Here is a 25829-nt window from a genome sequence, read left to right as displayed (position 1 = left end):
GGTTTTGCCTGCAGATGCAGTCCTTTGCCCCCGGTCCTAGGGGACAGACCGGGGGCAGCTAGCGGTGGCGGCGGGCTCCCCCTCTGAGGAGGAATAACCCGTGGGACCACTAGACCACCAGGGATATATGGCAAGCGGGATGCCGGCAAGCCCTGGGGTTAATATGCTAGCCAGGGGAGGAAGCCTTCCCTGTCAGCGGCTCCTCCCCTCAGCTCAGCGCGCCTTTCAGCACACAGTCTGGCGTCGCTGAGCTGCAGATTACTCGGCCACTCCTCCTCTGAGGTCTCCAGCGGCCATTTTCTCACAGTGGCAGCGCAGATCTTCAGGGAGCACGCGGACCGGTCCCCCTGTGTACCTCTCCCCTGATTAAGGACAGCGTACACAGCACTATAGCCCTCCCAGACACTGAATCTGGGCAGGTTGATTGTAGTGTAAAGGTGCAGTGAGTATATCTTCCTGCATGGTATGTGACTTTTGCTAGTGCTGCCTGTCTGTGCTTATTTTCTACTTACTGTCAGCTTATACCTATCCCTTTACTTCTCCTACAAGCCCTACAGGTGTGTGGGGGAGGGGCGTTTCTACTGACCTCACTTATATAGATCACGTATTTGTGAGGTCCGTCACATACAGTTGTGTGCTACTCAGTGCCATATTGTGGGCTGTTGTTCAGCACACCGGTGAGTGCGTTTTACTTCTACCCTGGTGCCAGATATATAATATATTCTGTCATGTCAGACGAGGAGGTTGAGCGCTCAGTGGCTCCGGTGTTGGCCTCCTGCGGACGCTGTTCTGCAGGAGTAGATAAGGAGGATTTGTCACAGGATGGCCTGTGTAGTCGATGCCAGGTGGATCCTGGCCCATCCAGACCTTCTCTGGCGCAGGAACCACCGTGGGCGATGTTTTCTCAAGTGCTGGTGTCTATTGCGGACCGTCTGTCGGTCCCGACTGCTCTCCCTACTAGGTCGTTGTCCCAGCCGACCATCCCCCATTCCCCGGGTGTCCCGCAGTTATTGCGGAGTCCTCCTGGGTCTCAGTCGGTGGGTCCCTATGCAGGGTTGCCTATGTATATGCAGGCTTCCCCTGTGCCGCAGCAGCCTGTGGTACCTTTTCAGGCCCCTATGGTGACTCCTCCACCCTGGGTGGATGTGCTCTCCAACTCCGTGCAAAATTTGGCGGCCGCTTCCTCGGCTTTTCAGTCAATGTTGCAGACTGACATGCCTTCTAGGATTTCAAAACGCCCACTCATGACACGGGCGGCTCAGGTATCGGACTCAGAGGGTTCCTCAGATGATGGGGAGGTCCCTGATGACACTGACTCGGACGCCTCGGTCCAGGAAATGGATACCAAGTCGTCCATTAATGTGCGAGCACTAGTTAGGGCGGTGCGAGCTATTCTTCTTATAGAGGATGAGGCACTGGTTCCTAAATCGAAGTTTCCTAGTTTCAAAAAAACTAAGGTGGCTTCTGCGGTGTTTCCCCTGTCGGATCAGTTGACGGATCATATGGCGGTAGCTTGGCAGGCGCCCAGTAAGAGATTCCTTCCTCAGAAGCGGTTGGCTTCTAATTACCCCTTCCCTGAGGCACATTGTAAAAAATGGGAAACTCCACCGGCGGTGGATTCCCATGTCACCCGTTTAACTCGGGGCGCCACCTTACCATTACCGTCGATATCCTCGCTGAAGGATCCCACGGACAGGAAAGTTGAGACTTGCTTAAAGTCTATTTACTCCCTCTCTGGGGCGGTGGCCCGACCGTCCATGGCCATCTCCTGGGTGGCCAAGGCCATTGAGGGGTGGGCCAATGCATTGAAAGATACCTTCCCGGACGACGCTCCGGATGTCCAGCGGGCGTTGTTGGGACAAATGAGGGACGCTGCTTCTTACATTGGAGAAGCTTCTTTAGATGCTAGTCTGCTGACCTCGCGGGTATCGGCTGCAGCGGTGTCTGCCCGCCGATCCTTATGGTTGCGGTCCTGGAGAGCAGACTCTGATTCAAAGAAAGGTCTGGAGGCCTTACCTTTCAATGGGGAATTGCTATTTGGTCCTGACTTGGACAAAATAGTGGACAGCCTGGCTAAATCCAAGTCGGCCTTCCTCCCTTCGGCGGCACTGCCTGCTAAGGTTCGGAGTTCGGCTTTTCGTTCCTTTCGGGTTCAGGGTAAGGCGAAAGGTCAGTCCTTCCCGAGACAGTCTGCGAGTAAGACGGCCTCTAAACCCAAGAAGCAAGCCTGGAGTGCTCGGCGCCCTTCTTCCAAGCAGGAAGATAAACCTGCGGCCTGATGGGACGGGCCTCCCTCTGGGGGACCTCAGAGTGGGAGGCCGACTTCTTCTATTTGCCCAGTGCTGGCACAATACCACCACGGATGCCTGGGTTCGAGAAGTGGTCTCCCAGGGGTACGCCCTGTCTTTTCGGCACAGACCACCCCACCAGTTTTTCTGCACAAGTCCTCAGGACAAGACCAAGGCGTTACAGGTTCAGGAGGCTATAGAGTCCTTGCTGAAAGCAGGGGTCATTGTTCCCGTTCCTCTATCACAACGAGGGACGGGGTATTATTCGTCTCTGTTTCTGGTGCAGAAACCCAATGGTTCTCATCGCCCTATCCTCAACTTGAAGTCTCTGAACAAATTCCTCAGAGTTCCCAAGTTCAGGATGGAAACGTTACGTTCCATCATTCTGGCGATGGAACCGGGGGATTACATGGTGTCCCTGGACATCCAGGACGCCTACCTCCATGTTCCGATAGCATCTTCACACCAGCGGTATCTGAGGTTCGCTATCCTTCAACACCACTATCAGTTCCGGGCGCTACCCTTTGGTCTCTCCACGGCACCGAGGGTGTTCACGAAGATTATGGCGGTCATGGCCGCACATCTTCGGAACCAGAATGTACGGCTGCTGCCGTACCTGGACGACCTCCTGTTGCTGGCGAGCTCCCCGGAGGTACTGCTTCAACATCTCCACCTGACGATCGCTTGCCTGCAAGCACACGGGTGGTTGATAAATTGGAAAAAGTCCTCCCTGATTCCATCACAGCGGATGGTTCATTTGGGAGCCCTGCTGGATTCGCGTCAGCAAAGGATCTTCCTGACTCCGGAGAAGGTCGCCTCCCTACAGCTGCGGATACGCAGTTGCCTGAGCCGTTGCCGCCTGTCGGTCCATTCTGCTATGAGAGTTCTGGGGTCCATGGTGTCGACATTCGACATGGTGGAATTTGCCCAGTTCCATTCCCGGCCCCTGCAGGGGCTGATTCTATCAGAATGGAACGGGTTACCTCACCGGATCCGCTCTCAGGTGCTGGTGTTGTCTCCGGACGTTCGGCTATCTTTGGCTTGGTGGCTTCAGACAGCTCATCTGGTCGAGGGGCGCCCATTTTGGATCCCAACCTGGGTCCTGCTCACGACGGATGCCAGTCTCCGGGGTTGGGGGGCAGTGACCGGCTCTTTGTCGCTTCAGGGTCGTTGGTCAGCGGAAAAAGCACTTCTCCCCATCAACATCCTGGAACTGCGGGCAGTATTCAGGGCCCTGCAGTCGTCCGGCCCCGCTCTTCACGGAAGGGCGGTACAGGTGCAGTCCGACAACGCCACCACGGTGGCGTATATCAATCACCAAGGCGGAACTCGCAGTCAGGCAGCGATGTCGGAGGTGTCTCGTATCCTGACTTGGGCGGAGGGTCACATTCCAGCGATCTCGGCGGTCTTCATCCCCGGAGTCCTCAATTGGGAGGCGGACTTCCTCAGCCGTCACGACGTGCATCCTGGGGAATGGTCGCTTCACCCAGAGGTGTTTCAGCTACTCGTGGACAGGTGGGGACTGCCGGAGCTGGACTTGATGGCCTCCCGTCACAATTACAAGTTGCCCGTTTACGGGTCAAGGACAAGAGACGCAGGTGCAAGTCTGGTGGACGCGCTGTCGGTGAAATGGACGTTTCACCTGGCGTATCTGTTTCCTCCGATATCCCTGCTTCCTCGGGTTCTGCGGAAATTCAAGCAGGACGGCGGCATGCTCGTGCTGGTAGCTCCGGCGTGGCCCAGACGTCCTTGGTACTCCGATCTCAGGAGCCTCTCCATCGACGCTCCGTACCCTCTTTCTCAGCGTCGGGACCTGTTGTCTCAGGGGCCCTGCCTTTACCCGGATCTGGGTCGGCTGTCTTTGACGGCGTGGCTCTTGAGACAGCCGTCTTGAGGTCTCGGGGCTTCTCCAGTTCGGTTATTGGTACCATGCTCAGGGCACGCAAGCCTGCTTCAGCACGGATTTATCACAGAGTGTGGCACACTTACTTTCAGTGGTGTGAGTCCAGACATTATGATCCTCAGGTGTTCCGAGTTTCTAGGATCTTGGAATTTCTTCAGTCAGGATTGGATCTCGGCTTACGCCTTGCATCTCTGAAGGTTCATGTGTCCGCCTTGTCCGTGTGGTTTCAACGGCGGATTGCAATACTACCAGACGTTCACACCTTTTTCCAAGGTGTTCTCAGGATCCAGCCTCCCTTTGTGCCTCCTGTGGCTCCTTGGGACTTGGCGGTGGTGCTACGGGTCCTGCAGGGTCCTCCGTTTGAGCCTCTTGAGGCGGTGGAGCTCAAGTGGCTGACATTTAAGACGGTTTTTCTCCTGGCAATTGCTTCGGCCAGGAGGGTGTCTGATTTGGGGGCGCTTTCCTGTCGCCCTCCTTTCCTGATTTTTCACCAGGACAGAGCGGTGCTCCGCACTCGTCCTGAGTTTTTGCCCAAAGTGGTCTCGAAGTTCCATATTAATCAGGAACTTGTTGTGCCAGCTTTTCAGTCCCCTGATCTTTCAGCTGGTGAGACTTCCTTAGATGTGGTCCGGGCGCTTAGAATTTATGTAGACCGGACGGCTTCGGTTAGGAAGTCTGATTCCTTGTTTATCCTCTTTGGTTTTCACAAGAGGGGTTGGCCTGCCAACAAACAAACGTTAGCCCGTTGGCTTCGTTCCGTTATTTGTGAGGCTTATGCACAGGAGGGCTTACCTGTGCCAGCCTCTGTTAAGGCTCATTCCACTCGTTCTGTGGGTCCCTCTTGGGCTGCTAGACGTGGCGCTTCTGCTGTTCAGCTGTGTAAGGCGGCCACTTGGTCTTCAATTCAAACGTTTTTGAGGTTCTATGCGTTTGACACCTTTGCCTCTCAGGATGCATCCTTTGGGCGCCGGGTACTCCTTTCAGCACAGGAGCGTCCCCGCCCTTAGTTGTACTGCTTTGGGACATCCCCAAGGTCAACCCTGTGGACCCCCTATGGACCCTGAAGTAGAAAACAAGAGATATGGTAAGAACTTACCTTTGTTATCTCTGTTTCTACGAAGTCCATAGGGTCCACAGGGCGCCCGCCCTGACGCACCTGGCTTCAAATGGGCTGTGTGGCTGGTCACCGGTTTTCCGTCTCCCATTTCTGTGAGTATGGTTTCTTGTGTGTTCCAGTCTTCCTTCTCTCTGTTTAGTCTCCTCCTCCGGCCTAGGCTGCTTACCAACTGAGGTGCTGTGGCCGGGGGCGGGGTATAGAGGAGGACGGACCCAAGTGCATCCTGGGAGCAGCTAAAGCTTTAACTGCGTGGTGCCCATGGATCCAGATCCAGCTATACCCCAAGGTCAACCCTGTGGACCCTATGGACTTTGTAGAAACAGAGATAACAAAGGTAAGTTCTTACCATATCTCTTGTTATCAGACAGCACACAGGGGAAACCTACAATACAATAGATCAGACAGCACACAGGGGAAACCTACAATACAATATATCAGACAGACAGCACACAGGGGGGAAACCTACAATACAATATATCAGACAGACAGCACACAGGGGGGAAACCTACAATACAATATATCAGACAGCACACAGGGGAAACCTACAATACAATATATCAGACAGACAGCACACAGGGGAAACCTACAATACAATATATCAGACAGACAGCACACAGGGGAAACCTACAATACAATATATCAGACAGACAGCACACAGGGGAAACCTACAATACAATATATCAGACAGACAGCACACAGGGGAAACCTACAATACAATATATCAGACAGACAGCACACAGGGGGGAAACCTACAATACAATATATCAGACAGACAGCACACAGGGGAAACCTACAATACAATATATCAGACAGACAGCACACAGGGGGGAAATCTAACATTGAGATATTTACACGCTGAGTGACCATTAATAACAGCAGCAATCACTGACCCGATGCCCAAGGAAGGACGGTCAGAAAGGATCACAGTTGCCTATTGAGTGACCATTAATATAATAACAGCACACTGCAGGGAGGAGGGCCCTGCTCGTGAGAGCTAACAGTCTAGACAACCTCGACCCTCAAGTACCCCCTGCACGTCATGTTTTGATGATCTCTGTCTGCGGAATCCAGTGGGACAGTCAGTGACCCAACTAAATAGATTAACTCACCTGTGTATGATTAAAGACATCCACAAAACATGACCTGTCGGGTGCACTTGAGGACTAGAGTTGAGAAGCACTGGTCCAGGGGACGTAACTGGGAGGCGAGAGGAAACCCCAAACAGGAAGCGAGCCATTCCATGGGTATATAAACCCTGATCAGTCAGTACATATCCAGCCTTGACAAAGACCCAGGAGACGGTCGAAACGCGTTGGCTGCAGTGACTGAGTGTTGGAAACCATCTGATACAAGCTTTGGGGCCCATTACATCCTTCCCCTTAATTCAGCCCTCCGGAGTTCCTAGGTCCTGGAAGACCAAGGGGCCCCATTACTTCATCTGATGGTAGGAATCCAACCACTTACCTTTTCTTTCACATGCATGGACACTTTATTGATAAAGTGAGTCCAAAACAATTATCTTGAACCAGAAAATTATTCCAACTTGTGAAAAATTAGTTTTTTCTACAGAAATAATCATCTATGGACACTTTATTGAACTGAGTGAATCCACAACAAGCAATTCAACCACTAATCACATTTTATATCCATGAAATTGCTTTTAAGTGAAGTTTTTATTGTATTACTGTCGGCTGCTGATGTTTTTATTTTGACACATCTTTCTGCCTCTGTTTACCTCATTGGGAGGATTTATGTATTGAATTAAAGTTCTCTTTACTTATTAATTTGGTTACAACTGAATTTGAAATTAGAGGGAAAGCGCCAGTGAACTACACACCTCATATTTTATATAACATTAGACTGGTCCTAGGTGGAAGGACCTTTGTAGTTCTAGGCAGCAAGAGATACTTTGTATTTCTTATCCCCAGGATACGCCTGCTTTACTTATCCACACAACTTTCTTTTCCCATAACCCTGCCAGCTACATCGTCTGTTTTATAGATTCATCAGTATCCCTGGGAATAACGTGTTCATACACGCAAGGACAGACATTTGGCATCATAGTGGAATGGAATAGATATTTATTGTATGTCGTTTAAATATGGGGGGAAAAAAATAAAAAATCAAAATAAGAAAACAAAAATAAAATGTGCACAATGTCTATGGGCTGCATGATCCTGTCCTGGACATAGACTTGTTATAGACACTATTTATTGTGATAGTTTTTTTTAATCGCACACGGGGCAGGAGAAAGTGGCAGCAGCGCTGGGAGGGGACAGACAAGTTGGGGCTGATGTCACCATTACTGGAGCTACGAAATCACAAATTAATGCTCAAGTTTTGCATTTTTAAATTTTTGTTAGGGATCACTGGCGACTATCAATACCAGCCGTGCGCCTCTGCTGCAATCGCTTGTGATAGGGATCTAACCATAGCTAGTAACTCATCGCTATTATCAACGATCTATTAAGCGGAATGACCATGGTGATTTGCGAGGTCTCCCCCGCTTTGACATGTGCGTCCCCAGCCTGACGAAATCCTGCTTGCTTAGAGAGCCAGAAAGAGTGGTAGGTCCGGATTCCGAATAACTGCGCTTCTATACTAAAAATCCCCAAAAAGATCACAAGTCACAAATATAAGTGGTAATAAGTTTCAGGCGAGGGCAGTGGTTCTAGCTCACGGTTACTTACCGTTAAGGGATGCAGCTTTTCATCAAATATGTCCAAGGATCTGTCGGAATCCCTGCAATATAGCAAAGTGGATTTTTATTATCGTTTCAGAAACAATTTTTAAATCACCTACAGTTCGTACACAGACTATATTATTCTAAGACCACCAGCAGGGAGAAACAGTAGCGGCAGGTGTATACCTATTTAGTGTACGTGAAAGCTCAGTATATAGCACACAAGGTTGTATAGGTCACCACACACACACACAAAGCCTTCTCTGTACATTATAAATATATAGTTACAGGAGTGACCGGGCAAAATCATCGCTTAGCAGTAACTAAACCAGTGACAAGCCCGTATCCCCAGGAGATCATTCAACTAACAAGAAATACAGATTTACTTTAAATTAAGGTAATTTTCAGTACAATATTATCCTAATGCAGGGATGAATTACATTATGGGCCAAACTGTTTTGTGCAGTGTACTGTAAATGGGCTCAGTCATGTCCGCAATCCATAGACAAGCATCGTTACTCCATACCTGTTCTTTATGTGGTAATATATTGCTAAGGTAACGCTGCAAAACAAAGAAAAAAAAAAAAAGGAAAAACGTAAGAACAAAAGGAGACAAAAACGTCAACATAATAACGGTTCCCCAGAAATGACCACTCTTGTCCTATGAAACCCAGCCCCCGTAATGCACAGGGATAGCGGTACCACTAGCCTAATATTTAATGGGTTGACGTTCATATAGATACCAATAGCCCCAATAATCACCCACTGATTAGCATTTTATAAACGGACATCAGATCACGGAGGATCTGAATGGCGCACACAGAAAAAGCAGCGCTCCAGCCGTATCACAGGAACGTCTTCCCGTAACCGGATAGCAGAAATGTAAAGCGTTTCCAGATCGCGTTCCCTTCATCAGATATATAAAAAGGAGGAGACATCATATATTATTACTGCATTTTCTGTGATTTAATAACAGGCAGATGCCCTCATGTGGCCGGATTGCTGGGTGTACTCCCCTGTCCGTGGCTATACGCATCACGAGTGGCTGGTGAGCGCGGTTTAACCGGAGTGACGGCTTTTCTCTTGGTTTCGGTGTCTAAATTGTCACATTTTTTTTTTTCTCCTTTAACATCTTTTAGCAAATTATTTTGATTTTCAGCACTTTTTTGTTACTGTGGGATCAGCGACCTGTAGCTCTGTAAGGTTCTAGGTTTCCATGTCTGCTCAACCGGAAGATAAACACGACCCAGGTAAAGAACCGGCTATGGGGAGCCCCAGATGTACCGGCGCTTCCGTTCTTAGTATCAGCAATACTTAGCTTCTAGCGGACGGTGGTTAAAGCCCCGTTACAGCCACAGGCTACTCTACAGGTACCCAATATACAATGACATTACATACATGTGCTCCGCCGATTACAATATAGAAAGCCTGGGAGTCTCAGCCAGCGGCTGTAAGGTTGCGTTACGGCGTTTCAGTCACTCACCATTTTATTGTGCTTCTGAGGTTAGGCTGACTGACTGTGCTGTCATCTAAAAATATGGTGGAACATGAGCTGTACTTCTTAGTGAGCTGCCCCGGAGAGACCTGCAGATAATAAATATATATATATATATATATATATATATATATATATATAAAAATAAATAAAACCATAAGTTAGGAGCCTGCACCTGTACAGCATAAATAACACTATACACATTACATAAACGCAGAGGCAGCGCTGGAAGATACAAGCGCAGACAGCGTATATTTGCACATATATATACACGGAGCCGTAGAGGAGCCGCCTCTGCGTCGGCAGCGTATGATGTTAGCGTACTACACAATATCATCTTCACTGTGTGCTGGCGCCTGCCTTAAACTAGGTTCAGAAGATGCGCCTCCCGACAGGAACATATGCACCTGCAGGGGACACATTTGCGTGAACGCTGCCTATGCGGGAACACGCTACGCTAACAGGCGCGCTCAGCATCAGCCCCAACGCGTTTCTACGCTTTATTCTTCGTTCAATACTAAAGCACTCGCTGTTCTAAGCATAATGGACAGCACAGTGTTCCCAAGTACAAAAGCTGAAAATAAGCATTGTAACGTTCCCGCTGGTAAAAATAGCGCAATATGGCTGACACGTCATATGTATATTCTGAAATACATACCAACGCCAGCATGTAAAGACTGTATAACTAAGAGCTAAGGGCACCGGATAATACCCGCAGGGAAACCCGTGTGATTTGCCATTTGCCCTACACTCCTGCGTTGTTAATGATACAATAAATCACCCGGTTAGTGTTACTCACATGATTTATATGGTTACTCTTCCTCTTTTCTCTCACTGTAAGGACAGATAAACGTGAAATGATCAGAGAAATTCCAACAGTCTAACCAGGAACACAAAAATACCCTTGTCCCATTGTGTGTATATATCAGACCAGCGCACTGTACATTGTGTATATATATTTGTGTGTCAGACCAGCGCACTGTACATTGTGTATATATTTGTGTGTCAGACCAGCGTACTGTACATTGTGTATATATCTGTGTCAGACCAGTGTACTGTACATTGTGTATATATTTGTGTGTCAGACCAGTATACTGTACATTGTGTATATATCTGTGTGTCAGACCAGTATACTGTACATTGTGTGTGTGTCAGACCAGTGTACTGTACATTGTGTGTGTCAGACCAGTATACTGTACATTGTGTATATATTTGTTTGTCAGACCAGCGCACTGTACATTGTGTATATATCTGTGTGTCAGACCAGTATACTGTACATTGTGTGTATGTGTGTCAGACCAGTGTACTGTACATAGTGTGTGTCAGACCAGTGTACTGTACATAGTGTGTGTGTCAGACCAGTGTACTGTACATTGTGTGTGTCAGACCAGTGTACTGTACATTGTGTGTGTCAGACCAGTGTACTGTACATTGCGTTTTTCTGCGCGAGAGCCATGCTAGAGAAGGTCTGCACACATAAAACGGACAAGATGACAAACAGCGCAGAAACAAGTGCAGGTCTGGGGGCCGCAGCTTACCAGGGACTATACCCCAGCTTACCAGGGACTATACCCCAGCTTACCAGGGACTATACCCCAGCTTACCAGGGACTATACCCCAGCTTACCAGGGACTATACCCCAGCTTACCAGGGACTATACCCCAGCTTACCAGGGACTATACCCCAGCTTACCAGGGACTATACCCCAGCTTACCAGGGACTATACCCCAGCTTACCAGGGACTATACCCCAGCTTACCAGGGACTATACCCCAGCTTACCAGGGACTATACCCCAGCTTACCAGGGACTATACCCCAGCTTACCAGGGACTATACCCCAGCTTACCAGGGACTATACCCCAGCTTACCAGGGACTATACCCCAGCTTACCAGGGACTATACCCCAGCTTACCAGGGACTATACCCCAGCTTACCAGGGACTATACCCCAGCTTACCAGGGACTATACCCCAGCTTACCAGGGACTATACCCCAGCTTACCAGGGACTATACCCCAGCTTACCAGGGACTATACCCCAGCTTACCAGGGACTATACCCCAGCTTACCAGGGACTATACCCCAAGCTTGGAGACTAATGACAGACCCTGACAAGTCAAACCGTGACTGTTCTACCGCCTAAGCCCTGGGGTCTGCACAAACGGCGCATAGCGTGACTGTTCTACCGCCTAAGCCCTGGGGTCTGCACAAACAGCGCATAGCGTGACTGTTCTACCGCCCGAGCCCTGGGGTCTGCGCAAATGACGCACAGCAGGAAAGGAAAAGTGTCCACCTCTGAATCGGCCATTTTATGCGTTTCATTCAAACTCAAACAAAAAAAATTCAATATCCATCATCATCATCATCTTCAAGTGAAGTTTTTATTATGAAACCTGTGCGCAGAATATTTTTGCTGATTGGAAAAGGTGGATTAATGCCGAAGCAAGAACCGTAAATATTTCTTGATGGTGGTTAGAAAAAAATAAAATACACCTGTCCCATCATGCGCGCAATACAGTAAGACCTCTTCTCCCAAACCGGCTGGGGTAACAAATCACGTGAAGGGTACACAGCGAATATGCTGCTCGATCCAGATAGGTTTGGTTTACATTCCACATTTAGTGAATAAACAAATTAAAAAATTATATATTAAAATTGAGGAAATGAAAACTGGTCACACAGCTGAAGTTATCTTTTTTTACAAATCCGCAGCAGGCGGGTACATTTCTATAACGGTTTATAACGTCTGGCTGTGTACGACAAGAGGTAAAACTCACCATCGGTCTGGGATTTGCTGAGAAATATTGTGCTTGCTCTGGGGTGGTCCGACGGGTTAGACTCGGGTGCCAGGTCTACAACCAGAAAAACAAAAAAAAATAGACATGATCTTATTAACACATCTTCATAAAGTGCTCAGCATCGAGATTTAGGAAACCCGTTTCCCCCAGGCACTGTAGATCTCTGATCGGGAACATTACTAAAGGTCTCCTTAACTAGCCTCACCTCGCTGAAAAACGACTGATAACAGAGAGCAATGCCTTAAAAGCTGAGCTATATACAAATACACCGTCACATGGCTGAATACCTGACAAGGTACAGGGATCGTTACATATACCGGAGAACATTACAAGTGTTCCTGCAGCTTTGGTTTAATAATCCTTCCGATTAATATTTTCAGTGTTTAGAAAAAATTTAAAGCCCATTTTATAGACCTAGAGAGCAGCAGAATATTCCGAATCCAAAGAAGCTTTTGTTTAAGAGGTGTCAGACCAAGGCTGTGCTCAAAATATCAAAGACTGTATAACCTGTAACTCCCTGCATTACACTGACCGGTCTTCATGTCACTCCACACTGTCCATCTTCCTCTCCTCCACCCCTATATCCCTAGACCCCTATATCCCTGCCCTTGACGCCTTCATCCTACCCTCTCTCCGCTTCAACCCATCCTCCCGCCACCTCAGCTGTTAGCCCCCACCTCCTATGCAGTCTGCACTGCTAAACTCCATGTGTCTAAGTTTCTATCTTCACCCTCTCCTTCTAGAATGTTAGCTCTTCTGGCCAGGGCCCATGACCCTGTGTCTCATTGTCTGTCTGCTCGCCATCCTCCTCGTTTGTTACCGTTCGGTCTTAAGCAGAATAGTTTGAGTGCAGGGATGTAGAGAGGTGCCGGGCACTACATGGGACGTGGCCTAATTACGCAGATGGAACCATGACTTCTACAAAGTAGGGAGCAGCTGACCTAGGTCCCTGCTGAGTCCCTCCAACAAACCTGGGTCTAGGAAATTAGTACGCTCCCCCCTCCCTCGGCACTAGTTTCTGTATGCTGTGCGAATTATTCCGATAATTGTATCCATGCATTTATTATTCTGCATCTGTCCATGTATGAATGTCTATTTCCAGACAGGGACATAAACTAGGGGTGTGCGGGCAGTGTTGCTGCACTGAGGTCTGTGGACGTCACAGTTGCTACCCCATGGTCTCTGCATCTGGCTCGCACCCTGCATTGCTCCAGAAATGCACCCTGTAGCCAATATCGCTGCTAAGTGGATGCTCCAGACATGTACACTGCAGCCTATGCTAAGCTGTAGCCGCCCGGAGCACTGCTGTGCTGTTCTTCCCGGCAGCTGGTGGCCCAGCCCCCTCAGCATGAGGTCATGCGCTCAGGAGGCGTGGCCAGCACAAGGATGATTATCTACTCTATTAACTCGCAGTTGCTAATAGAGAAGGCTCTCTACCTGGCAATGGCCGTTCGCACATATGCAGTCTGCAAATAAATGCATGTGTCGCAGCGCAGCCGGGAGAACTACATCTCCCAGCAGCACTTGCAACTCCTAGCGCCACCGGAGCCTCCCAGCAGCCCCCTCCCCATGGACAAGATGGAGGGTAGGCCATTAGGTGCCGCAGAGGCCACTGGACACGTATAATTTTTTTACATGCCGCGGGGGTTTCAGCTCTGAAAACCCAGTGACTTATTTTTATTGGTTGTCGCGGGTATCGGGAGCGCGCATACATGCGGTAATCCAAAATTGGGCGCAAGATATTTCACCTCGCACGGAATGGATATGCCTCTAAGCTCTCCTACGCAGAATCAAATGAAAATAGATTAATAAACTGCTGCACAGGCAAAGCTTACTTGTAGGATTAAGCGGTAATGGCGTAGGCTGTAAGGTGGCATCTTGGGAGACGCCCATAAGTGGGTGATGTTTCAGGGGCTTATTCTTCTACTTACATGCTGATGTGTGATACATGCAAAAGGTCACTGGAGGGCGCGTCAAACACCAGCAGCTGCCAGGTCTAATGCTGGGCACACACTATACAATTCTCTGCCCACTCCGGCTAGCTGGAACTAAAACCTGGTAACTTATGGGACCTGGTGAGGAAAACGTGGCTGTTGCACTGACTAAGTAAAATAAAGAACGGTTTTCATTCCGTACACAACAGGCCGATGGACTGTCTGTATCAGGCGTAGCCAGCCTCGGTCCTCGTGAGCTACTAACAGTTCACGTTTTCCAGACCACCTAGCAGGTGCACAGGTGTATTCATTACTAAAGCTGCGCACACACACACAACGATTTTGTAAATGAACGATTTTAGTAAACGATTTTCGTTCATTTTTTCAAGGGAAAAGTGAACCAAAATAGTTTACTAAAATCGTTCATTTACTAAATGTAATGAGCGATTTTTTGTAACTACAAATGATTTTTGCATATTCCCTTAAGGAAAATCGTTGAGTTGGTCAGTCTGACTGAACTACAAACGTGAACGATCATCATTCTAACTCAGAAAGTAAACGATTTTTTTCAACGATTGAACGATATCGTTAACGATAATCGTTAAAAAAATCTTGTGTGTGCACCTTAACTAACACACATGAAAAAATCCACAGGTGGAGCTAATTATATCACTTGTGATTCTGTGAGGAGACCTGCAAAACATGCGCCGTTGGTAGCTCTTGAGGACCAGGGTTGGCTACCACTGGTCTATAGTATATACAGCCAATGTACGTAGATTTAGAAATAAGCAGCAATGTGTTTTCATTTGCTCGGTACGATGTCTGTCCAACTGCGCATGCGTACGGATCGTTATACGCATGCGCGAACCAGTCAGTGCGGTCGAAATTCATGTGCTCGCAAAATAGCGAATGCCTGATAATTTGAGTGACAGAAAGAGGCGTATGTGGGTGGTAACAGGGGAAGGTGCTTGAAAACGGGGAGTGGAGATCCGAACGCAGGCGTGCTTAAAGGTCAAAACGGGCGTTTTATGGGTGTGCATAATTAATACAGCAGCGTCATTGACCACGTCACTGGGTTATATTATAGCCAGAACTGCTCGCAAGATTGTGGTAGCAAAAGCCAACCACAAGAATAGCGAGCAGCTCATACCCTGGTCGATGTACTCGATTAATCTAATAAATAGCGGACATGACGTAGGATGCGAGCGGCCAGGGGGCGTATTTATCCAAAAAACGACCGCAAGTTTTGTTCGCTCGTTCAGACATAGAGGCGTGAACAGACCGCAAAGAGCGAACGGTTCATTTGAATAGCCACCCCCTTTTCCTGAAAGACCGTCCGCAAATTGCATCTGGCTCTGAATCAGGCCCTTAGACATTTGTCGTCTGTAAGAAACTAACACAAACTTAATTTAACAGTTCAAGTTTTGTGCGTTTCATAGAGGAGGAGATTTCACAATTTCGGGGGAAAAGAAAAATCAGAACACGGTTACAAAACCACATTTAAGTTTTAGAATTAAGTTACAAAATCAGTGAAAGCGAGTCCTAGGATATGAATTTCCAATACAGAAGAGACAACCGATGAGACCCCAAAACTATGCCGTAGTAGACTATATTTCGGGCCTGGTTCCTCACTGACAGACTAGGAGAACCGCTAAAATTAGAAGGCACAGTATAGACGGTCATGTCCTTCCAGGTAAGCTCTCAGGTCAGTGTGAAAAGGGGAAATATAATTAATTCAGTTTTTCAGACTTCATTAATAACTTCAGAAAGGCCAGAGAACCAAATATGGTGGAGGAGAGTAGAGAGGTGTGAGGTCCAAGTGCGCACGCAGAGTCCTGGCTTCGCTGCGACATTCCACCCTGTAGTTTATTTCAGGAGTTCTGCAAGATTTATGGCCTATAAATAAATAGGGCGAGGAAAACTCCCGCTGGTGGGGTCCGAATTCCAGGAGGAACAGAAATGATGGGAGGAATTCCACAGAGAACAAGGCCAAACGCCGCCAGAGGAACAAGTGGAAAAGTTTGTTTTTTTTATTTTTATTTGAAACTCAAGTTTCCCGATACAAAATGTATTACTGCCATTTAAATGTATAATGTATTATTTTATTTAGTATTCAGTGATAGTCAGAGAGCACTGTACATGGGGTTTATAAGACCGGAAGGAGTTGCTCAGACTCAGATATATCGGCGCACTGTATTATCCCCCTGAAATAAACAATTTTACTGTACGGATGCATTTTTCGCCATTGAAATTCATGTTTAGAAATTCCACGCGCTGGAACAAACTGCTTAGAGCTGTAACTGGCTGTGGTACGGTGCTCAGCGTCTTATGTCATTTTCCTTATTAGTTTATTTGTGGCGTTTTATCCTCCTTATATTACACTTTGCTGGACGTTACATCAGCTTCTCCTGGTACGGTCACAAATGTGTAATATAAAGTGCATATGCTGCAATGTGACCAACTACCAATGGGGGAAATCAATGGCTGATATCAGCGCGATGTCACGTTCCGATACTGCACATAGTGTCCTGTCTACGTTTCAAGTTTTCCCCTCGCACCTGTCTGCACTACTGTAATTAGGCGATATGCACACAGCAATTCCCGGCGGCACATGGTGCCAAAATCCCCCGATGTCGTAAACTGCCTAAAAAGTGGAAAAATGAAAACAGAAGAGCACGACAATGCAAGGCATTATTACTACGACAATGCAAGGCATTATTACTACGACAATGCAAGGCATTATTACTACGACAATGCAAGGCATTATTACTACGACAATGCAAGGCATTATTACTACGACAATGCAAGGCATTATTACTACGACAAGGCAAGGTATTATTACTACAACAATGCAAGGCATTATTACTACGACAATGCAAGGCATTATTACTACGACAATGCAAGGCATTATTACTACGACAATGCAAGGCATTATTACTACGACAATGCAAGGTATTATTACTACGACAAGGCAAGGTATTATTACTACGACAAGGCAAGGTATTATTACTACGACAAGGCAAGGTATTATTACTACGACAAGGCAAGGTATTATTACTACGACAAGGCAAGGTATTATTACTACGACAAGGCAAGGTATTATTACTACGACAATGTAAGGCATTATTACTACGACAATGTAAGGTATTATTACTACGACAATGTAAGGTATTATTACTACGACAATGTAAGATATTACTACGACAACAGTAAAATTAAAATAGAAAACATTCATATCATTAAAAAAGCCCAGCTGAGGATAGAGAATACTTGGCCGCTCACATCTGTCCCTGCCCCAGTGGAGCTTACAATCTATTTTCCCCTACCACATGTACATGCTCATACAAACACACTAGGGTTCATTTTTTTGGTGGGAGCCAAATTAACCTCTCTGTAAATATTTGGAGTGTGGGAGGAAATCGGGGCACCCGGAGGAAACCCACGCAGGCACAGGGAGAATATACAAACTCCCCACATCGCCGTGGTGGGAATTGAGCCCAGGACCTCGGTGCTATGAGGCAGTAATGCTGACCATTACACCATCTGTGCTGCCCCAGATCGTTGTGTAGCTTCTGTTCGGTGTAAGGGAGCAGGGGGAAGAGCAGACGAGGATCCCGGTTGTGCAGAAAATCCCAATGAATATAAGTAATCTATATTTCCCTTTAGGGGTACAAACTGAAAGCTCACGCAGCTAATAGCATGTACATGGGCAGTGCCAACATAAACGTTTTTAGCAGCGAAAGTGACTAGATAGACCAGTCATTTGGCAAAAAAAACAATGTTAAGGAAAGACTCAACTGTGCCAACTCACAAACACAGTGGCGTCAAGGGGGGTGCGAGCTGAACCCGGGTGTCATCCGCCGCACCCCCACCCTCCCAGTGATAATGGGACCACGGGGGTTCAGCCGTGAGGCCACGCCCCCTTCCTGCGAGGCCACGCCCCTCCCCACATCGAATGACACCGTGGGAAGGAACGCCACTGCACAAACATACACTAAATCAAATAAAGATACTAAACCCATTGTAAGTAGCAACATCCCTTCCAAACCGTATCTTCACCGTAATCTACTGTAGGTCGCAATCTTTTCACGCGCCAACTTTTAAGTCACCTGCGCTGCAAGTAACGTATAACGTGACTACTACTGCACAAATAAATTACAGACAAGCCTCATGCATAGCGCTCACTATGGCAGAGTCCAATGTACCAAACAGTTACCACTTTTATAAATGAGCCCTCTCCATATAACTGCGTTTTACCGAGCTTTAACGCTTCTGAACATTACCTGCAATGTCACCATGAACGCATAGCTGCTGTTTGTTAAGGTGCCTGCACACAGTACGATATAGGCAACGATACAATCTAGTTAACGATTTCTCTTGAACTCCTGAACACTCCCGGACAAACGATATTGTACATACACATTGTACAAACGATTGTACAAACGATTGAAAATTATAGATGGGTCGCTTGGCAGCAAACAACCTCAAGATGCATTTTCTGTCTCTACGACGGCTGGCGCAAAATGGTGGAGGGGAGTGTCCAGGGAAAATGACGACAAATCGTTCGTCGTTCATGAAATCATTAGTTGTGCGTGCACACGGAACAATGTGTGGCCAATCATTAAAGACAGGTCGTGATCTTTCTGAATGTTCAAAAGATCACAGACCACGACCAAAGACCAGCGGGAGCGCGCATCAGCATCGTGCTTACACACGGCAGCTTTTAAACGATTTGCAGTTGCAATCGGTCATAATCGCCAAAATGGTTATAAAAAATATGTACAGTGTGTAGGCACCTTTAGAGAGAGCGTGTGCGCAGGTCTGTTTGCTTCAGCCAACATCAAAGCAGGTTTAATGGGCTCCGAGAATGTGCTCAGTGTATTAAAGTAACAAGTTTGCCGATGAAACAGGACATGCCTAAAGCTGGGTACACACTACGCAATAGTCCGGCCAATCCGATGATTTTCAGCAGCTCGGCCCGATGGTCTCAGAGTGCATACGTAGCCCCTGGGGCCGATGGTCCTTCCAAAAGCATTCGGCTGGGATGATTAGCTCTGATCTGCGGCTTGAAACGCCTCCAGGAAGAGGAGCCGATATCGTGCACATTATGTAGTGTGTACGAATTTCAGGTCACCTAGCCAATATTTCTGCCCATATGGTTATTGATGAGCTCTAAGACAGATAATCGTTCCGATCGGAGCGATAATTCAGAAGTGTTTAAACTCGTAATCAGATGTCCTCAAGATTACTTCATCACTGAGAAACTCCGTAAAATCGCTCAGGAGTGTACCTGGCATTACACAGCAGGCACTGGGGGGGGGAAGAGGGGGGGGGGGGAGGTTTCATTATCAAAAGTGCATGGCACAATACCTTCCATCTGCACAAGTGCCCGGATGGCCCGACTAGCACAAGGCATCCCTACCCGCCATATCTTGGAGATGTCGCTGCACCCTACCGCGTGGCTAGTTCCGTGCATGGTATTGTAGCGTCAAGATTACCAGATATGGCGTGCAATGGTAACTGGCGCATAAATCAGAGTATGGGCATACGTCTGACTAACGGCCATTACACATAGAGCTGATGTTAGAGCAAAGGTTGTCTGACCTCACCCTCCGGCTGTCTGAGAAAATGAATAGCAGAGGAAGTCCGCGCTATTTCTACCACATTCCTCTGCTTGGGACGACCTTCCTGTTTCTCACTGTTCCTGTGAACGAGTAATACAATGGGTGTGTGCCTGAGCAATGCAGCACTAGGCACGCTCCGCTTCCTCAGGCATCACTTAAAAAACACTATTACGCTGCCGGCTTGAAGGACAAAACAAATGCGGCAATTGATAATGCAGCGAGGCAACAGGAGTCACAAGGGTCTGATCAGATTACCTCTATTATAATCTTGTCCTCTAACGAGTCTGATCCTGGCGCTTCTCTCCGAGTCTCACCTACACGGGCACAATGACCGCAGGGAAAGGAGAAAGCCTACGTGCCTGCCAAGCCTGCTGAAAGCTATACCGCTGCATCAAGTGACCCGCGCAGTCTTCTACCGACAACGCAGGGAAGAAAACATCTCATTACAATTAGCTTCATCTAAAACCGGAAATGTTTTTAAAGAAACAATGGTAGAAGGTTGGTAGCAAAATTGGTGATTACCAAAAAAATAAATAAATAAAATTGCACGCAAAAATAGCGCACTTCGGTAAATATGCAGAGCCACGCACATCCAGTGAGGTGTCTGTATTAGTAGCATCCGCACCTAGTTTATGACCAATAATAATCCATCCACTATTGTACGTGCCAGACGCATGCAGGTCAATTGCGTGTATTTGCAAGAGACGCAAGCGGGCGCAGTACTCGCACTGCATCAATCTCAGTAGAGCCGATTCAATGTGCCACCTTGTACTGTAGCAATGCCCGGCTGCGCACATATCGGCCATTTATGGTAGTGCCGTCATTGCAAGTTTTCTCCTCGCGCCTCCTTAGGGTGTGATAAGAAACGCCATCCATCGCGGAGAATTTTATTCCCCACCAATGAATCTAGAAATGACGGGAAGAAGAGTATTGTCAGGGAGTTGTAGAAAACACCGTATACTGTTAGGGTTGTATAAATCCTGTGAGCATATAATATTTAAAATAAAGTTAGTTATACAGGTCACAGATCTCCAAGATCAAACTATAGGAACTTATAAAGGAATAGTGTACCCCGTATTTAACATTCTAATAATACAATCTACACAAAGACTGACAGACACCGATAATGACAGACACAGGCAGTTATAGTCCAATGCCTTCTCGCAGTGACAGGGGTGTGAGGTCACCGTCACCTGCGCTCCCATTAGGGTCGTAGCAATAACAGAGGCCGAAAGCTGCAGGAAGTTATGTTTCTTAATATAATTGCCATTGTCTATCTGAAACTCACTCACCCATAATTCGGAGCATTGGGAGGGGGACGGGGGGGCTTTAATGGACTTCTAGTCAGGAAATAAGGAGTTGTGCAGAGTTTTTGGTGCGAGTAGAATGCCCAACCAGATGCTGTAACCCAGGGGTCTTCAACCTTGGCCCTCCAGCTGCTGTGGAACTACACATCCCAGTATGCACTGCCATAGTTTTAGCATGCTGTTATATCAAAAAGGTGGTAGTGCATGCTGGGATGTGTAGTTCCACAGCAGCTGGGGGGCCAAGGTTGAAGACCCCTGCTGTAATCTCTCTGCTCAAGATTATGATTGGTCCTCCTATTTACAGAGCGGTTATTGAACATTTCTGTAGCCGGTGGTAGCGCAGCGTAGCGTATCGCCATAGGACGGAATAAACTAGGTTTTATTTCATCTATTTAATGGCTTTAAACAGGATCATGATAAATGGCGCATTGTGTATACTTACACATCTATAAAACCATACAAATCTATGCTGGCTCAGACACATGGGTGTTACGCTGGGTACACATTTCCCAATGTGTACCCAGCCGACCTGTCGGGCGACGGAACCCTGCGGGGGTCCCAGGCTCGGCAAGTGCGTACACACTTGCCGATGACAGAGGCCATGCTGCATGCAGGTCCGCCGGGCGATTATTCTCCGCGGGAGCACGCATAGTCCGTGACATTGAGAGTGCACACTAGACGATGTTGCCGACATGTCGTCTAGTGTGTACCACCCTTAATTAGCGTACAATATCTTATATTTTGAACTTCCTTTTAACAAAGCATTCAAAGAGTGTTCCCAAATCCCCCAGCCAACAGTGTACTCAATATAATGGGCAATATTGTTTTCGATGTAAAAATAACACTTATCAGAAAGTTTGTGCGCGCATTCACGTTACAGGATATTCTGGACCGGTAGTATTTTAAATAAATGCAATTACCAGTCTTCAAGAACGCACGTTGAGCAGGTAATATTATGGACGATAGGTACAGCTATCAGTTAGGTGTAAACGATTTTGTTTTTGCAAAAAACGTACATTTTCACAAAGTTTATTGTGACATACAGTACACCGGGAAGATGCAGTTTTTACGCCTGTAGTCTTTGGGACAAGTCTCGATTACTTTTTGCTTTTAATCCCCCAGGTCCGGCAGGTCCAGTCAGTCCTGCTGGTCCTTCCCATTAAACGTCTGTGGGGCGAGGCCCCAAAGTCAGACAGACTTTCTATACAGCAAAATGCATCAACGCGTAGGGGTACACAGATGTACAGAGATAATCCCACATCCGCACGTGTCTGGTCACCCGAGTGACACGACGTTGGCATAGCTAATTGTGACTAACACGGTTACACGCATGTACAATACATGGGCAATTTTAAACAGACTAATATCCAGTAAAGCCTGAGATTACAATCCAATCTGACAAACCAAACAATGCCTAATTAACGAGCTCTGTCTATGGAGAGAGTAATGACAACTGATCCCCAATAGATGTCAGATTGGGCAGGATTAAATGCCAAGTGCAAACGGCGTTCTGTGCCCATATGCAGCAGTTTAGGGCCTGTTTGGTCTATAACAAGCAGATTGTCTCCCCGAAGTGCTGTGTGTAAGGGAAACTTTACTATGTGTTGAAAGAACAGTTAGAGAAGAGTTTAGTTTGTATCACTTACAGTAGCCCCTAATAAATAGCAACCATGTTAATACTCCATTATCTTATGCTGGGCACACACTGGGCCTGATTCAGAGCCGAACGCTCTGACCAGAACGCTCGTTCTGAATCAGGGCCCTCCTCCATGAAAATGGACTGTGGGTGACCACCCACAGCTTATGCGAGCATCCATGATGATGGTCGCGATGGTCAAGACCATCGGGCTTGCGACGGAGACCCTGTGGTAGAGTCTCGCTGCCGCAAGCCCTGGAGTGATTTTGGCTCTATCAGAGCCAAAATCACTGCCACTGACATCACTAGTGATGTCAGTGGGGCCGACTTCAGACGGTAGGCGTTCCCATGGGAACGCCTCCGTCTGGCAGCCGCGCCCCCGGCACGCCCACCAAAGGGGGCGTGCTGTCAATCAACATCGACAGCACACCCCCTTTGGTGCGAGACCCGGAGCGACGGAGAGCCCGTCGCTATTCAGGTCTCGCGCATGCGCACGTCGGAGCTCCCTCCGGCGTGCGCATGCGCCGTGGGGCAACATCGACCCGCTTGCGAGCGGGTCTGAATGACCCCCACTGTACGATAGATCATTCTTACAGCCTACAAAGTAAATATCATTCAGAGTATTTGCGGGTGTGTACACATGATATATAGCGGAATGTCATCATTCGCAGATATATCGCGTCGGCCGTGCAGCACAGCAAAGGCTATATATCTTACATATATAATGTACGCATATGTAGGGGTGTATAGGCGTCGCACTGACCCTGGCCGCAGGAACCGCAGACTGACATCACAATTGGTTGGGCAAACTTAAATGCCCACCCAGTAGTGATGGCTGGCCGGACATATCTAGCAGCCCATTGGTCAGTGTGTCTGTTTATCAAATCGGTCGCTCACTCAGCGGGACAGTCGGCTGGCCGCATCGGTCAGGTGTACTCTAAATTAGTTTATGTCATTGACAGACAGGAAGGGAGTTAATTTAACAACCTCTAACATAACAGCAAACCGCATATTGCTAAATACTGAAATCCAAAATTGGTATGTTTAATTATTTACGCTGAATAACTACAATATATCAGTCTGAGGACCCCTGAGGTTAGACATAAAACAGGTCAGAACTCCTGAGTTTGATGTATTTTCAAAACCTGTATAATATGGACTTGGTCCATGGCAAGGTTAGGACACAAAGCTAAAAGTGTCTATAGACACACAACACACAGACTGGCTGCATAGGAAGCACATTGATTGTCATGGCTACAATACAGCGCAAAAGGTCTTTGATAAAGCTGCTTATCGCAGCGAAACGCGTCAGTAGTCCACCCCTTCATCTTCAGAACCCCTCAACCTATGCGGAATTGCTTGAACCAGCACTGGATTTCTTTACCTGAACTTTCATTGGAATCAACTCATTTCTGCACCTGATTTCCGGACTAAGTGGATGAGGCATCGGCACAGGCACAACACAGGCGAGGACTTATGGAGCATACACACGGTCAGATTTGTCAGATGAACGATTTGACCAAAGTTTTGAACGATTGAACGATTTTTGACTGCATTAAAATGAATGGAATCGTCCCAGTCTGACTGCAAACACATCAGATGTCAGAAATCGTTATCTGACCATCGGGAACGCGCATCGTTGATCGTCCATCGTTCAGGCATGGCAGATATGAACGATTTTCCTTCAGATATGAACGACTGAATGATTTTTAAATCGTTATCGTTCATATCTGAAGGAAAAATCTGACCGTGTGTATGCACCATTAGCCTTTATAACTGAAGTATCTCCAGTCTTCAATTGTATATGGGACACTTTCCTCCAGCGGTGCCTTATTAATGTGGATTACGCCCCCACCATTAAGGAACTACAGACATTACAGCAGTCTGCCCTTTAATAAGCCCAGTGCCTTTTATTTGGAACAAGCTACCATCTTTTTCATGCACCTCTGCAGAATACATCTCCTGAGGGTTCTTGACGTTTTTAATTTTGTACCATTTTACATGTAGTGATTTTAACACTTGTATTGTCATTTTATTGCATTAAAATACTGTTCATTAATTCCAATTAGTTGCACCCAACTGTCATACTTGTATTAGATAGCTATGGTAATTTAGCGCTGCTATTTTTTATCTCTCATTCTTCTTGTGTTGTGTACAGATGATGTGTCTGAACGACGTCGCTCACAGACCTATTACATCAGCTGTGTAGCACAGCCGATGGCGGATATATCTGCTCATTGTGCTGTGAGTACGGGCGGGCAGAGGGCGACGGGGGTCGCAACGCGATCTCCGGCCAATTGGACTGCAGTGATGGTTGACCAGTGTGTATGAACAGCCATCTGCAGAGCTATATCTTTCCGGCGTGTACCCAGCTGTAGCCATACTCGGGCAGGTACTGCAGTGAATGATAAAACAGCCTCGCTGATGCGCTATATAATGTGTCAGTGCTATAAAACGGTGTATAAATAAATGTCAGGGACCCGACAGACAGACGGCTGATGCCAAACAACCACCAAATGGCACCTAGAGGATAACAATTAGTACTGGCGCAAAGGAGGTCAGACCTGATCTGACAGGGCACACAGTGATGATCCATCTATATGTGACCGAAAGGGGATGGGGCAAGTGCCTATATCGGCCTGTGTATAGGAACCAGCCATCTATGGAAGCAGATGCAGAAATGCTCTTCTACAGAGTGAGAATTCCAAAATCAAAATAAAATTGGCCAAAATGTTACCATTTTATTCCACTTTCTGAGCTGTACATATCTATGAGTATGCAATACCCGGCAGTATATACAGCTACCCTATGCTGGCCGCAGGATATACGGTATAAATACTGCACAATGGTGAGCAACTTCCACCGACATGCCCAACTTCTACGCAGAATCGCCCATTTCCCGCAAGAAACAGCAGAGACCGGACTCAGAATCGCCTGTGTATACGCAAAGATGCTCCGACACCCTCGCAGGATGCTCAAACCGTCCGCATTCAACGTGGACAACTCCGAAAAAAGGTCCAATGTGAACCCACAAAAGTAACTATTCA

The 25829-nt window shown here is 47.3% G+C and overlaps 1 protein-coding gene across 1 annotated transcript in view; it reads right to left on the bottom strand.

The window, feature by feature from the left end:
* The window catches only part of CCNYL1 (cyclin Y like 1), a 72123-nt gene that overhangs the window by 24532 nt on the left and 21762 nt on the right, over window positions 1-25829 (bottom strand). Inside the window, exons 2-6 of the mRNA XM_088459094.1 lie at window positions 12261-12335; window positions 10286-10320; window positions 9475-9575; window positions 8518-8553; window positions 7999-8050 (exon numbers count right to left, since the gene is read on the bottom strand). Coding sequence (XP_088315220.1) covers window positions 7999-8050; window positions 8518-8553; window positions 9475-9575; window positions 10286-10320; window positions 12261-12335 — 299 coding nt within the window. The remainder of the gene's footprint in view (window positions 1-7998; window positions 8051-8517; window positions 8554-9474; window positions 9576-10285; window positions 10321-12260; window positions 12336-25829) is intronic.

Source organism: Taudactylus pleione, unplaced genomic scaffold (assembly GCF_031769625.1).
Source record: "Taudactylus pleione unplaced genomic scaffold, aTauple2 ptg000896l, whole genome shotgun sequence".
Taxonomy (NCBI): domain Eukaryota; kingdom Metazoa; phylum Chordata; class Amphibia; order Anura; family Myobatrachidae; genus Taudactylus; species Taudactylus pleione.
Note: the sequence above shows the minus strand (reverse complement) of the source record. Positions and strands in the feature narration are given on the sequence as shown.